This window comes from Leucopleurus acutus, assembly GCF_964270905.1.
Source record: "Leucopleurus acutus genome assembly, chromosome: 1".
Lineage (NCBI taxonomy): Eukaryota > Metazoa > Chordata > Mammalia > Artiodactyla > Delphinidae > Leucopleurus > Leucopleurus acutus.
Window position 1 is genome coordinate 49,301,488 of NC_139142.1, and position 16,258 is coordinate 49,317,745.

Sequence of the window (16,258 nt, forward strand, 5' to 3'; positions counted from 1 at the left end):
ATTCAGTCTATTTTCAACACAGCATCCAAAACCATCCTATTTAAATACATTAAGTTAGATCATGTCACTCCTCTGCTCAAAGTGAAATTCCTTACCTACAAGGCCCTAGGTGCCATTGTTACCTCTCTAACTTCATTTCCCACTACTCCTCTGCTCCAGCTACACAGACCTTCTTACATTACTTCAAACAGCCAGGAACATGGTAACTTGCAGTGACTTTGCACTTGCTGTTCTTTCTGCCTGGAATATTCTTCCTCCAGATAGCTGCATTGCCAATTTCCTTTGTCACTTAACTCCAAAGGCTCCTTCTCATGGGCTAGTCCCACTAAAATCACAAACCCTCTTTTTCTTGTTTAATTTTCACCTCAGCACTTATCACTATGTAGCACAGTACATTTTATTTATTTTTCTTCTTTATTGTCTCTCTTCCCCGTGAGAGTAGGGATTCTTTGCCTATTGCTATAGCCCAAGCACCTAGAACAGTGCCTAGCAGAGTGGGTGATCAATAAATATTTGTTGGTTATTGAATGAATTGTGAGAGATTTGTACCAAGGGACCATAACAATATGCAAATATGGAGACAGGCACTAGACAAAATGTCTTATTTGTTTGTTCATGGCAAAACAAAATTTGAACAGCTTCCTAACCTTGTATAAGTAGAAAATTCCTTGCCTTTTGTTAACTGTTTACATCTCTTGTAGGATGTTTCCTATCTCAGGGAAAGCACTTTCCATTGTCAAAGCCTCAATTTGGGCACTTGGGGGTGGATCCCATCTTATTTTCTAAATGTTATCCTGTACATTTTGCCCCTCTGCTAAGTTATATAGAAGAAAGTAGGGTCTATTTTTGATTAAAAAATCCCAGGTCTTGACCTTTAGTGCTCAAAATTCTCAAAAAATCGAATACTGGAATATTTAAGAAAGAAATGTTCACATATTGAGGTATAAGGAAGTCATTCTGGATTACACGAGTTAACTTTATGCTAGCTAAAACAGCCTGTGGCCTATCAAACACACATTGTACATCTGCTTTAATTATTAAAGAAAAGAGCTCACTTACCAAAACTAAAGAATGTCCATGTTAAAAATAAAAATTAAATGCCTCCCTTGCTGGGCCACCAATGCTGTTGCTGCTTCAATGATAAGACTCCCTTCCCAGGTGCTAAGGCCATACTGACTCGCTGTATTCCAAACTGATACATTTTTTGGAAACCTTGAAGGAACGCATCCCTGACTTGTTGAATGTTCTTTGTTCCCACTAGACACAAACCTACGCGGAAAACTATGCTTCCCCCAGCACTTCCTTAGAGTTATCTGAGAAGCTGTCTTCTGGGCTTATACTTCCCAGTTTGGCTCAAATAAAACTCTTTTCTATGCCTATTGTAGATTATTTATTGATTTTTTTCCATTGACATCTCCAAGAGGAAATATGTGATTAGTTCGTATAATAATGACAGTGGTGATTAAATAAGTTATGCTAATAATCAAATTTATCTTACATCAAAGATCGTAGAAACTCCATTTTGGCCTCTTCCTCCGTTTTTTCCTTTATCAGAAAGATGCACACTCCCCGGCACTTGGGAGACTACAGATTCATACTGTTTAATTAGTATTGGCCAGACTAATGTTTTCAACAAAAAGAGGGCTCTAGATTTTTTTTTGGTGCGGCACTAGCCTAAGCGTGGTGGTGTTCCTTCAACTCTACTGGCGTTCTGTGCTATCACGGACTTGAATTTACCAGCCCAAAAAACTCCAAGAGGGACGTCCTCTTTCGTGGCCGGGGACGGGAACGCATCTTGGGGGCGTCACCGGCTCCCTCGAGGTCCTGAGAGAAAAATCTGCGGGTAGAATAGAAGAGGCTCCTTTGCAGGAGCGTGCCACGGCCTCCCGCGGGAGGGTTTTGTCCTTCGTGTCCGCGGGACCTGCTTCTCGCCGAGGGGTAGTGAGGGCAGCCGCTACCCCTCCTGCAGACAGCGGGGCCAGCCCGTTAGCTAGGAGCTCGGCAACCATCCGGCAGTCCGAGCCGCGCCCCGGAGCTGGTGTGGGGGAGGGGCGGCGGCGCTCGCGCTGCGTCGAGTTTCCCAGAATTCCCAGCGGCCGCGGGGAAAGTTTACGGGACGTAGGCGGCGGCGGCGGCGGCGGCAGTCGTAGCGGCTATTAGGCGGCCCGCAGCGGACCATGGCCCTGCGCGGGCGTCCCTGGCCGCTCTTCTCTGAGTTCTCGGGCAGCGTCGCGGAGCGGGCAGACTTCCGGGAAGGAGCGGACAAGAGATTGAGTGGTGGCCGGCGCGCTTAGCGCCCCGAACATGCGGCAGTCCCTGTGGGCGACCCCGGGCTGCGGAGAGGCGGCGGCGGCGGCGGCGGCGGCGGCGGCGGCTCGGGAGGGAAGGAGGCGGCGGCGCCGGCGGAGGTGGCGGCGGGGACGCCCGGCGCCCGTCGCGGAGTCCTAGGGCGGCTGCTTGGTGTGGCCTGGGGCCTCGTGGACAAGGATGCTGTCCCGAAAAAAAACCAAAAACGAAGTGTCCAAGCCGGCCGAGGTGCAGGGGAAGTACGTGAAGAAGGAGACGTCGCCTCTGCTGCGGAGTGAGTGTCGGGCGCCGCGCCCACACCTGGCCGGGGCGGCCACGGGCTGCGGGGACCCGGGCGGGGTGCCGGACGCCGCTCCCCGCGGCTTCGCATTCCTTTTTGGTCTCTGTGGAATATTGGTTTTTGTTTTGTTTTTTAATTTTATTATGCCTGGAGTGGTGTTCGTTGTTTGAAAGCTGATAAAGAATAAGAAACTTAGATTATTCCACCTCCGCCCCCCTCCCCCCCAAATAACCACAGACTTTCCGGTCCCCTTGTGGCAGTGTCGTTGGTTTTGATTACGGGAAGAAAGAGGTTCTTTAGGAAACACTTAAACTGCTGATCCCCTGATTTTATAGGAAATTTTAAAGTGATTACACTGGGGCACATGTTTTTCTCTTCTCGTTACGTCGAGATTTGCCTTGTGTTTGTAAACATTGAGGGTGTCACTCGCCCGTGCTGGAAGCCGTGCGAACGCTTGGGTAGAATTCCTTAGCCCGTCAGCTGTTGGATGCCGAAGTAAGGAGGTGAAAGCTGACCGTCGCTATTGTAGCCACTACCCAAAGCCTCATCAATAGTAGATCTCAGGGTGGAGGAGCCAAAATTACATGTTTGGCTGTGTTCATCGTGAGAATTGCTTCAAATAAAGCACCCTAGAGACCCCAAAAAGAAAGTACTCAAATTCTATCATATTTCAGGGTATATTACGAAAAAGTTTTTTTTTGTTTTTTAAAAAAAATTTAATAGAGTGCATTTTTCTTCCCCCTGAACACTGGCACTTTTCTAATTTTCAATTTAAGTATTTGACTCTGATTTTCCGGCGGAGTCTTTTGAATTTTTAATTCTTGCTTGTGTGTTCAGAACATTTGTGAGCTAAGGAGCTAATTTTTTGGTGCTCATACTGCTGGGTCCTTTGTGTAAGTTTCCTTCTTGGAAGCTGGTGACTTTGTGACTTAAGCATTACCTCATATTGTAATTGGGAAAGCTTTTCATAGAGGTTCCTAGTAATATTTGCCCAAGATCACACAGAAAGGTGTGGAGAGCATGTTTTTTCCATTACAACCACATCATCAACTTTCCAGATTTATCCTTGTATTTGCAGTGCTTTCTTACAGAACAGAAGAGATCAGATGGGTACATCAGTAACCTGAAACTTGATTTTTAAGCCTTTTTTAACATTTTGATTTTCGGTTACACATTCTCTTAGGATTTTGGCTAAAATAGCTTGCAGTTTGCTGCAAATAAAGTTTATTGAACATTACTTGAAATCATGAAATACATTTGCCACACCTTTAAGCAAATAACTTTTGATATAGTACTTTTTTAGTTTCATCAAATGTTGAGCCTTGTTTATTTGGATACTTATTTTTGTCTAGTTAGCTTAGTTAGCTTCTGTTGTATATTAAGATGAGTGCTCTCTGATACTGTTAATGAACTAATAAAACGGTCTCCAAATCCAGTTTTCTTCTTGCTATAAAGGTATTTGCTTTCTAACCGGGAATACATAAGCTATTTAAGTTCTGTGTTCAAAAGTACTGTATCCTGGGCTTCCCTGGTGGCACAGTGGTTAAGAATCCGCCTACCAATGCAAGGGACATGGGTTCGAGCCCTGGTCCGGGAAGATCCCACATGCCGCGGAGCAACTAAGCCCGTGTGCCACAACTACTGAGCCTGTGCTCTAGAGCCCAGGAGCCACAACTACTGAGTCCATGTGCCCCAGCTACTGAAGCCTGTGTGCCTAGAGCTCGTGCTCCACAACAAGAGAAGCCACCAAGATGAGAAGCCCGTGCACTGCAACAAAGACCCAACTCAGCCAAAAATTAAAAAAAAAAAAAAAGTACTGTATCCTTAAATCCATTGTTCTTCTCTTATCTTCTGTTTTGAGTTATAATTGTTCTTAAAGGAGCCATAGTTTTAGACTTGGCTTTTTTTTGAACTGGTTCAACATTTGTGTGTCTCTTCGAAATGAGATTCTTTTTTTTTTTTTTAAGATTTTTGGCCGCACCCTGTGGCATATGGGATCTTAGTTCCCGGACTAGGGATGGAACCTGTGCTCTCTGCATTGGAAGGCGGAGTCTTAACCACTGGACCACCAGGGTAGTCCCAGAAATGAGATCTTTTTTATTTTTTAATTTTCATAGTTAAATTTTTAGTTTTTCCATGTTTTGATTACTGTACTACTGCTACATAATTCCAAGAGTAGGAAGGCCAGGTTAATAATATTAAAATCTTTTTAGAGGAATTCACCTTTACATGTTTGGGAATAGCATTATGTTCTGTTTTATTTTTTAAATCGTGTTTGCTTGAAGAAGGGCTTGGGGAATTTTGAAAATGAAGTAAAATCAGCAAAACAAACTGAAATGTTAAGTTATGCTGGTTAACTGTGTATCCATTTGTTAGATCGTTTACATGTTTATTCATGAGTGTTTCATTAATGTGTATTTCATAGTTAAGCTTATTGACGTTTAATCATATCATGTATGGTAGTATGCAGAATACGTCCGATTCTGGCAGAGCTTACATATAACATGTTTATACAAATTATAAATTCATTTGAGTGGGAAGACATCAATCAGCCTCAATTTTTAAATACCCAGGGACTTCCCTGGTGGCGCAGTGGTTAAGAATCCGCCTGCCAATGCAGGGGACGCGGGTTCGAGCCCTGGTCCGGGAAGATCCCACATGCCTCAGAGCAACTAAGCCTGTGCGCCACAACTACTAAGTCTGCGCTCTAGAGCCCGCGTGCCACAACTACTGAAGCCCATGTGCCTAGAGCCCGTGTTCTGCAATGAGAAGCCACTGCAATGAGAAGCCCGCACACCGCAACCAAGAGTAGCCCCCGCTCGCCGCAACTAGAGAAAGCCTGCACGCAGCAATGAAGACCCAACGCAGCCATAAATAAATAAACAAACAAACACAAATACTTTCCTAAAATTTTAAATTGTGTTTTCTTAAGTCCATTGAAATTTTTCATTTTGGGGTGATAGATATAAATGAACAACTTTTGAAAAGTGTATTACTTACTGGTCATTTTACTCTTTGTTCTGTTATAGATCTTATGCCTTCATTTATCCGGCATGGTCCAACAATTCCAAGACGAACTGATATCTGTCTTCCAGATTCAAGCTCTAATGCCTTTGCAGCTTCTGGAGATGGAATAGTTTCAAGAAACCATAGTTTCCTTAGAACTCCAATTCAAAGAACACCTCATGAAATAATGAGAAGAGAAAGCAACAGATTATCTGCACCTTCTTACCTTGCCAGGAGTCTAGCAGATGTCCCTAGGGAATATGGCTCTTCTCAGTCATTTTTAACAGAAGTTAATTTTGCTGTTGAAAATGGAGACTCTGGTTCCCGATATTATTATTCAGATAATTATTTTGATGGTCAGAGGAGGCGCCCACTTGGAGATCGAGCACACGAAGACTATAGATATTATGAATACAACCATGATCTCTTCCAAAGAATGCCACAGAATCAGGGGAGGCATGCTTCAGGTAACTTAAAATTAGTTTGTATTTAGGTTTATTAACACTTCATTAAAAAGATGTTCTTTTTCTAGATTTTCTTGGGAAGCTAACAGATACTCCTAGAGAACTACTACTCCATTTTGCCAGTCTTGCTAAGCCTGCTTGCAAATAATTATTAACCTACATGGAGGGAAAGAATTTTGTGTCCATTAACTCACCTAATTATTTTGTAAAAACTTGATACGTATCTGAATTCTATCTAGACTGTTAACAGTATGAACCTTGAAAACTTAGAGAGATTTTAATGTCTGTAGTTGGATTGAATCTATGTTTAGATTTAGTAGAATGGGACGGTTAGGGATTCAGAGAAACTGGACTTAAACCTGGGAAAGGAAAGGCAAATAAGAATTGCGCATGGTAGGTGATACCACGGGCAACTGCATCATTACTTAGCTAACACTTGCACTGTTTCTTTTTTAACAGAACTGTTTTTGTAGTTAAAGAATTATTTCCCTAGTTTAAAAAGACTTATTGTCAAATGATTAATTGTGTGTTAAGTGTGTCTTTTTGTTGTTGTGCTTTTTGCAATGAGCAAAAATATTTGCCATATAATTTTCAAAAATCTGCTCTCTATATTTCCTGACTTTGGGATAATTTTCCTGACAGGGAGCAGAAGAGATAGGAGAAATGCACAGTTTTACTTTATTCCTAAAGTACTAGATTACACTAGGTAAACTGAAGCAAGCTGAAAATTAAACTTTTTAATCTGATTGTTTTTTTTTCCTAGTAAGTTGTAGGCTTTAAATTTTGGCAGGATAAAAATAAAAAATACATGAGACATTTACTTTTTTAGCCCATGAAACTTCAAATAAAGTGACTTAAAAACAGTTTGGTGTATGAGCGTTTTGAGTGTAGAAAACATTTCATTCACTTAGTATTAATCATTTATGTGTCTATCATTTTCCCTTTTGGTATCTGACTTCTGGTACCTTATTTGGGAGAACAAAACCAATATATGAAAAATGATGATAGACAGTTGTTATACTATGTGGTACTGACTGAGTGCGATAGGGAGCCAGAAGAGAGAGAGATCAGGGTAGGCTAGAATACTTAGAGAATGGTCCATGGAAGAGGTGGGACCTGAACTATTTTTCTTTGCGCTTGGACTATAGATTGACACGGGATATAGGAAGGACATTTTAGGTGAAATAATCAGTGAAAACAGCAGACATGTAAATCCAAGTAACTGTGTAATTCTGTCTGATTTGAAGAAATAAGTTGTAAGATGGAGTGGAGATTAGTGATGCAACAACAGGCTGTAGGATTTAAACTCGAGTCAAGCAGAAGCCATTGCAGATTTCAAAAGGACAAGATTTTCATTTTATGAAAGCAGTGTTCAAGATTAGTTTACTAGCTGTACTCAGGATAGGTTGCTAGAGAAAAGAGAACCTCAGGTACCAGTGGTAGTGCAAATCTATGATGCTTTTGGAGGAAAAATGAGACTTAATTATGGTTTGGGGAGAAAGTAAATCACTGAAGTTTTGAAAATAGTATGGAACAGTTGGCAAGAGCAGCTTATTTTGTGAAAGCTGACATTCAAGTCTCACTGGGATATTGAAGAGGAGAGGTTTTCTAGGCATATAGAAATACTGTAATGAAAATAGGTGAGAGCCTTTTTTGTTTTTAAATTCTAGGTTAAAGGATTAGACAGTTGCATACTTCAGTGTTTCTTTTGGCTATTTCTGATATTGTGTCGCTTTTTTTGTTGTTGTTGTTGCGGTACACGGGCCTCTCATTGCTGTGGCCTCTCCCATTGCGGAGCACAGACTCCAGACGCGCAGGCTCAGCGGCCACGGCTCACGGGCCCAGCCGCTTCGCGGCATGTGGGATCTTCCCGGACCGGGGCACGAACCCGTGTCCCCTGCATCGGCAGGCAGACTCGCAACCACTGCGCCACCAGGGAAGCCCTATCGTGTAGTTTTAAACCTCAGAAGTGATTTGTTATCCAATCAAAATAGTATGTTTTAAAAATAAAGTTCATTTTTATATATTTTTTAGAGTAATACCTGCTTATTATCGGAAATTTGCAAAATGCAGAAAAGTAAAGGTAAAGCACTCATTATGCCAGAGATTCTTTGTATTTAGTTATTTCCTTCATCTTTTTCCATGACATTTCTTTTTAACATTGTCGTGATTATACTCTGTACAGTTTCATATCCTTGCTTTTTTACTTTAATGAGTTTCTGAATGTTGAACACTATTTATATGTAGTTTCAAAGCTCCATAGATTTCCATTTGGTGCATGTCTTATGGTTAATATTTTAAATGTTAATGAGGATTTGACCTAGGCTGGGGACATTTGGAAAGGGGCGAAGTGAGACGCATCTGCATTGATGGGCCTTGGCCAATAATGGGTATTGAGGGATGAGGGAAAGAGAAGAGTCAGATAGGATTAGCAAAGCACCTGACTGTATAAGAGGTGCTCTAAAAATAAATGGTTGAATAAGTGAATGGATCCACAGATTTCAAGTCTGGAGTCTTAAGACATTTTTGGTAGCCAAGGGGTAGCGGGAATAATAGCTTATAACAATCTTTTTCATTAATACAGATTGCTGTTCTTCGTACTTACGTTTCCCATGTATATTTATGTTGCAACCATCACTGATAGCTCATGACACTTTTATGCCTGAAGTATGAAGAATTAATGATACCAGGTTAAAAATCTTATTTTAAAATTCTGATTCGCAAAATATCTTTGAGGAAATACTGTAAAAACTAAATTTCTACGGATCCTCTCTTAGAACCCTTTTTATGCAATTTGATATAGTTTTTGTAATTTTAATGACAGACTTTAAAACAGCTTTCCCCAGTCATATTTTAGAAATAAATAAAATACAAGTTAATTGGATACTTTTTCAAATTAAAGAATGTCATTTAAAAAAAGATTTGCACTTATTACGACAGTGATACATGCTTGAGAAATTTCACTTAACATTAATTTATATCGGGGCAATAAGATTAATGTTTTACCTTTCAGAAAAAAACGGAACTTCTTTGCAGGGATCTCCTAAGTGGCAGGGAAGGATTAACAACCCAATTATTAACCAAACAGAAAAGCCTAACAGCTGTCTTTTCCAGAAGAAAAACAATCTGAATATGAGACAATAGCTGGAAGTTTCTTGAATTCATCTTGAAAAGACTTGAAACTTCTTATATTTTCCAGATTTATGCTGGAGAGAGTTCAGGGAATTTGAATGAATGGAAAGGAGAAAGTAAGTTTGTGGGAGAGTAAGGATGTGCTGTAGACAGATTTATTTTTACAAGGTTTAAATTTCGATTTGTTACTAATGTAATCATAAAAAAGGTATGAAAGAAAATAGTTTTGTAATGACTTGACAGTAGTAATTCCTGCCAATTAGTTATTACTTAGACTTTTAGGAAACGCCTTATCTCAGGGGTTAATTTCATCTTACTGTATTTAGCAGAAGTACAAAAAACAAGTTGTATAATATCTTAACGGGTTTTACGGCCTAGCACGTTCTACATTTAGCTGTGAAATTTGACCTTTAACATTTTGGCCTACAGGCAGTTACTGTATGTGCCAGAGGAAGGAATTCTGCTGTTAACAGGAAGTCTTTAGTTGGAATACTAAAGGCAGATTGAATTCCTTTGTTCTGCTCCTAACTAATTTAGTTCTATGCAATTGTAAGTAACAAACTTTTAACTTTTATTTTTAAAGACAGCTAAAGAAATCAAGTAATAAAGATCAAATTAAAAAGTTCCAGGGCTTACCAAAAAAAAAAAAAAAAAAAAATTACTGGAGTTGTGTTTGCTCCAGGAAATGCATAAGTATTAGTTAACCAGAATCTTCTTTTGAGGAAGTGTTAATAATCCTTAGGAGCACAACTTTATTTGTAGTTATTTTGGAGAGGAGGAAAAAAAGCAGTTGGTTTAGTTTATTTTTATCAGCATCTTGATTATAACATTGGCTGTAATGTTTAGTATTACCCTGGAGGTTGTAACCTTCATTAGAGTTCCATATTCTATTTTATTCTCTGTAGCCACTTCAACATTAGGAAACTAGAATTTTTGAGCTTGTCTCTAAGGACAGATCTTGTAGGTATCTGCCACTTTTGTAGGACAGTAAGTTCTTTGGAGGCATATCTAGTGAAAGCTTGGTGGAGAGACAAAGTAATACTTTATCTGTGTCTTTGGGAAACCATGTATGTAGCTTATTAATGTTCTAGTTTATTTTATGTAAGTGGAAGGTGCTTGTGCCATTAATTCCTGCAAATGGAAGTTATTTTGAAGATTATGAATGCCACTCATTCTTTTCTGGGACTAATAATTGAAATTACGGAAAACTATTTTTTCCCTTGTAGCTCAGAAACAAGTTCAGAATTATAGATTGCATTTTCTTTTATTAGTGGCAGTCATATTTTCTTTGAAGAATTACAGTTGATCTTTTGGGGTAAGATTACGTGGTTGGTAATAAATTTGTCATTTGACCTTATATCATCTGTGTGGCTTTTGGTAAAATAACTTACTTGAACCTTTGTTTCCTCACCTGTAAATTGGTAATGATACCACTACCTCATAGCGCTGATTGAGTATGAAATAGTACATATGGAAAGGGCCAGGGACAGAGTAGACATTCATAATTGTTAGTGCTCATGTTTTTTGTAAGGTATCATATGCTCTTGTGTGCTTTTTCCAGATTTGGCATGTTTGGTTATTGAAGTTTCAGCTTTCTAACTGAACTTAAGAGTGGAGGTCTGGTGTGTTAGAGCTTGATATAGCTTTTTTTTTTTTTAAGTCTGCTAGACTTATTTTATTACTGATAATATTTTATGTTTTAGATTGGTGGTTTCCAGTCTTTTTGTACAGTACATTCATCTCTCACTAGTTTTATAGAATTATCCAAATAATAGTTTGAAAAAAATTTAGTGCACATGGCAGCTTCAGAAAGTGGGGGGGTGGTTTGTCATTGAAACTAAATAAACTGTCATTGAAACTAACTAAAAAGGTTAGGAATCATGGTTTCACATGGCATTGGTAAAGCTGATGAGCCTATTTGGGACTTTGTGGACTTCATGGCTCCCTTATCAATAACTTGCAAGGTTTAGTTCCTGGACACAGAGGTTTTACAGAGAGGTCTTTGTGTTTCCTCTAAACGTGAATTTCAAGTTTATCATGGTTTAAAATCTGCTGTTTGGTACCTACTATTGTTTACATGTAACAGTACATGTGTTTCTAGATTTAGGCAAGTTCAGTATATGGAAATTTGGATTTTCTAAGCAGATGAATGAAATTGTCACAAACTCTCTAAGCCTGTACAGTTTTAAATTACTATAATAGCTTTTTGTTTTTAACGCTACATTTAGAAATCTGTGTGTTTCCAGGGGGACCTCTGTTGGGCCCGAATGTTATGGGTCTTATCAATAACTCAATATGAGTACATTGAATTGATTATAATTCTTTTAAAAAATTGCTATCCTTGGTTGTGGCTAGTACTACAACATTTTTAGTGATGGAAGTATGAGAAAGTATAAAGCCACTGCATGCTTGAACAGCGTGATTTTAGTTATTTGCTATGTGTTTGTCTTTAGTACATTGGCTTATTTCTTTTCTCTTTAAATATTTTCTCTTTAAGTACTGAAGTTGCTTAAGCTACACTTACTAAATAAATGTTCAGTTGCAGGTGACAGAGGCCAAAGTCAGTTTCACCAAAAGGCTTGTTAGCTTTGTTTTGTTTTATAGTCACCATATGTTTTAGAAATGTATGCCTTTCTTCCCAAAAGGTACTGAGCAAGAGTGATTTTGTTTTCTTTCTTGCATTTTCCGTTCTGCCAGAGTACTTCATAGGTGGCGTTGTGTACATTCTGTTGCATCAGTTCCAGACACACATAATGACTGATTTCTCTTTTTGTGATATTAAATTTGGTTATGGGATCAGATGTCATACCAATTCATCATCATGATGTTGTCCATCAGCTTTTCACCTATTGATTTGGAAGCCATTAATCATTATTGGCTAGATCCAGTATTGCTATTCATATAAGACAGGATAAATGGTAGATCTTTTCCTTTACTTACTATTTTTCAGAATAGTCAGTTGATACCCTAACCACCTCCAGAGGTAACCAATGAGGTTTATTTTTTTAGTGTCTTTATGAACTCGAGGATTTAAAAAAAATTAAATACCAAGCTTTATTTGGATTTCACCAGCTTTTTCCTTAATACTCATTTTCTGTTACAGGATCCAGTGCAGAGTGCCACATTACATTTAGTTGTCATATTTCCTTAGTGTTCTTTGGTGTATGACAATTTCTTAGTCTTGTCTTTTTTCTTTTTTTTTTTTTTTTGCGGTACGCGGGCCTCTCACTGTTGTGGCCTCTCCCGTTGCGGAGCACAGGCTCCGGACGCGCAGGCTCAGCGGCCATGGCTCACAGGCCCAGCCGCTCCGCAGCATGTGGGATCTTCCCGGACCAGGGCACGAACCCGTGTCCCCTGCATCAGCAGGCGGATTCTTAACCATTGCGCCACCAGGGAAGTCCATGGGGCAACATTTTTTTGAATGTTCTTTTTTAATCAACTTTGTACCTTTTTGCCCCTTTAATTTTTTTTATAGGATTGATGTTGTGCTGTCCTAATTATACATTATTGAATAATTAGGGTTTTTCTCTGCCAGTTATTTGAAATTGGCTCCTGTGGTTGCGAGGGGTGTAAGGGGTTGTGTAGGGAAAAGGAAGAATTACCCCGGTAGTGTTTTGGGCTACTTGGTTTTGCGCAGTGCTGTGTTCTTTTGGCAGTTTTTGTATGTATATTAGATTTAGGGATTATACCTCTCTAATTTTTTTTTGAAGTCTAGTTGGTTTACAGTATTGTGTTAGTTTCAGGTGTACAGCATAGTAATTCATTTTTTGCAGATTGTATTCCACTATAGGTTATTATAAGATACTGGGTATAATTCCCTGTGCTATACAGTAAATCTTTGTTGCTTATCTATTTTATATGTAATAATTTGTAACCGTTAATCCCATACTCTTGATTTGTCCCTCCCTTCCCCTTTTGGTAACCGTAAGTTTGTTTTCTATGTCTGTGAGTCTGTTTCTGTTTTGTGTATAGACTCATTGTATTATTTTTTAGATTCTACAAATAAATGATATCATATAGTATTTGTCTTTGTTTGACTTATTTCACTAAGCATAATATTCTCTATCCATATGTTGCTGCAAATGGCAATATTTCATTCTTTTTTAGAGCTGAGTAATATTCCATTGTGTGTGTATGTGTGTGTGTATATATGTGTGTGTATACATATATATATGTATACACACACATATATACACCATATCTTCTTAAGCCAATCTGTTGATGGGCACTTGAGTTGATTCCATGTCAACTATTGTAAATAGCGCTGCTATGAACATTGGAGTGCATGTATCTTTTCGAGTTAGAGTTTTCCTCTTTTCCAGATATATGCCCAGGAGTGGAATTGCTGGATCATATGCAACTTTATTTTTAGTTTTTTAAGGAATCTTCATACTGTTTTCCATAGTGGCTGCACCAATTTACATGCTTACCAACAGTGTAGGAGGGTTCCCTCTTCTCCACACCCTCTCTGGCATTTATTACTTGTGGACTCTTTAATGATGGCCATTCTGATCAGTGTGAGGTGATGCCTCATTGTAGTTTTGATTTGTATTTCTCTAATAATTAGCAACATTGAGCATCTTTTCATGTGCCATCTGTATGTCTTCTTTGGAGAAATGTCTACTTAGGTCTTCTGCTCACTTTTTGATTGGGTTATTTGTTTTTTTAACATTGAGTTATGTAAGCTGTTTGTATATTTTGGATATTAACCCCTTGTTGGTTGCATTGTTTGCAAATATTTCCTCCCATTCCATTGGGTTGTCTTTTCATTTTGTTTATGGTTTCCTTTGCTGTGCAAAAGCTTGTAAGTTTGATTCGGTCCCATTTATTTGTTTTTGCTTTTTTTTTTTTGCCTTGGGGACTGATCTAAGAAAATACTGCTACGATTTATGTCAAAGAATGTTTTGCCTATGTCATCTTCTAGGAGTTTTATGGTGTTATGTCTTAAATTTAGGTCTTTAAACCATTTTGAGTTTATTTTTCTATATGGTGTGAAGGAATGTTTTAATTTCATTGTTTTACATGTAGTTGTCCAGCTTTCCCAGTGCTGCTTGTTGAAAGAGACTGTCTTTTCTCCATTGTATATCCTTACCTCCTTTGTCATAGAATAATTGACTGTAGGTGCGTAAGTTTATTTCTGGGCTTTCTATTCCATTCCGTTGATCTATGTGTGTCTTTTTGCACCAGTACCATGCTGTTTTGATTACTGTAGCTTTGAAGTATAGTCTGAAGGCTGGGAGACTGATACCTCCAGCTTTGTTCTTTTTCTCAATATTGCTTTGGCAACTCTGGGTCTTTTGTGGTTCCATATAAATTTTAAAATTATTTGTTCTCATTCTGTGAAAAATGTCATGGGTGTTTTGATAGGGATTGCATTAAATCTACAGACTGCTTTGGTAGTATGGCCATTTTAACAATATTCTTCCAGTTTAAGAGCATGGAATATCTTTCCATTTCTTCGAATCCTCTTCAGTTTCCTTTATCAGTGTTTTGTAGTTTTCAGCATATAGGTCTTTAACCTCCTTGGTTAAGTTTATTCCTAGATTTTTTTGTTTTTGTGTTTGTTTTTTTGGAGTGAGGTTTTAAATGGAATTGTTTTTATCTTTACTTTCTCTTTCTGATATTTCATTATTAGTGTATAGAAACGCAACAGATTTCTGTATATTAATCTTGTATCCTGCTGCCTTGCTGAGATCGTTTATTTGTTCTAATAGTTTCTGTGCAGAGATTTTAGGGTTCTCTATATAGAATATCCTATCTGTGAATAGTGACAGTTTTACCTTTACCCTTCCAATTTGGATACCTTTTATTTCTTTTTCTTGTCTGATTGCTGTGGCTAGGGCTTCCAATATTGTATTAAGTAGAAGCAGGGAGAGTGGGCATCCTTGTCTTGTTCCTGAATTTAGTGGAAAGGCTTTCAGCTCTTCACTGTTGAGTATTATGTTGACCATGGGTTTGTCATAAGTGGCTTTTATTGTGTTGAGACATGTTCTCTCTATACCCACTTTGCTGAGTTTTTATCATAAATTGTTGTGGAATTTTGTCAATAGTTCTTTCTGCATCTGTTGAGATGATGATATAGTTTATATTCTTCAACTTGTTAACGTGGTGTGTCACGTTGATTAATTTGCAGATATTGAACCATTCTTGCATCCCTGGGATAAATCTCACCTGGTCATGATGTATGAGCCTTTTAATGTATTGTTGAATTTGATTTTTATATTTTGTTGAGGATTTTTGCATCTATGTTTATTAGTGATATTGGCTTGTAATTTTTTTGTGGTGTCTTTGGTTTTGGTATCAGGGTGATGCTGGTATTGTAGAATGATTTCATGATCATTCCTTCCTGTTCAATTTTTGGAATAGTTTGAGAAGGATAGGTGTTAACTCTTTAAATGTTTGGTAGAGTTCTCTTGTGCAACTGTCTGGTCCTGGTCTTTTGTTTTTTGGGAGTATTTTTTATCAGTGATTCAGTTTCATTACTAGTAATTGGTCTGTTTGTATCTTCTATTGAATATTTCTTCCTGGTTCCATCTTGGGAGATCGTGCATTTCTAGGAATTTGTACATTTCTTCTAGGCTGTCCATTTTATTGATGTGTAATTATCCATATTAATCTACGATCCTTTGTATTTCTATGATATTTGATGTAACTTTTCCCTTTTTTTCCTGATTTTATTGACGTTAGCCCTCTCTCTTTTTCTCTTGATGAATCTGGCTAAAGATTTATCAATTTTTCTTACCTTTTCAAAGAACCAGCTCTTAGTTTCATTGATCTTTCCTATTGCTTTTTTTTTGCGATACGTGGGCCTCTCACTGCTGTGGCCTCTCCCGTTGCGGAGCGCAGGCTCTGGACACACAGTCTCAGCAGCCATGGCTCACGGGCCCAGCTGCTCCATGGCATGTGGGATCCTCCTGGACTGGGGTAGGAACCCGTGTCCCCTGGATCGGCAGGCGGCCTCTCAACCACTGCGCCACCAGGGAAGCCCATTTCCTATTGCCTTTTTAGTCTCTATTTCATTTATTTCTTCTCTGTCCTTTATGATTTCTTTCCTGTTAGTAACTTTGGG

General features: G+C 38.7%; 1 protein-coding gene across 1 annotated transcript in view; it reads left to right on the forward strand.

Moving 5' to 3' along the window:
- The first annotated feature begins 2,285 nt into the window (after positions 1 to 2,285).
- SAV1 (salvador family WW domain containing protein 1) overlaps positions 2,286 to 16,258 on the forward strand; it is a 28,647-nt gene continuing 14,674 nt past the window's right edge. Inside the window, exons 1-2 of the mRNA XM_082832370.1 lie at positions 2,286 to 2,581; positions 5,617 to 6,060. Of these exons, the coding sequence (XP_082688496.1) occupies positions 2,488 to 2,581; positions 5,617 to 6,060 (538 nt within the window). The 5' untranslated portion in view covers positions 2,286 to 2,487. The remainder of the gene's footprint in view (positions 2,582 to 5,616; positions 6,061 to 16,258) is intronic.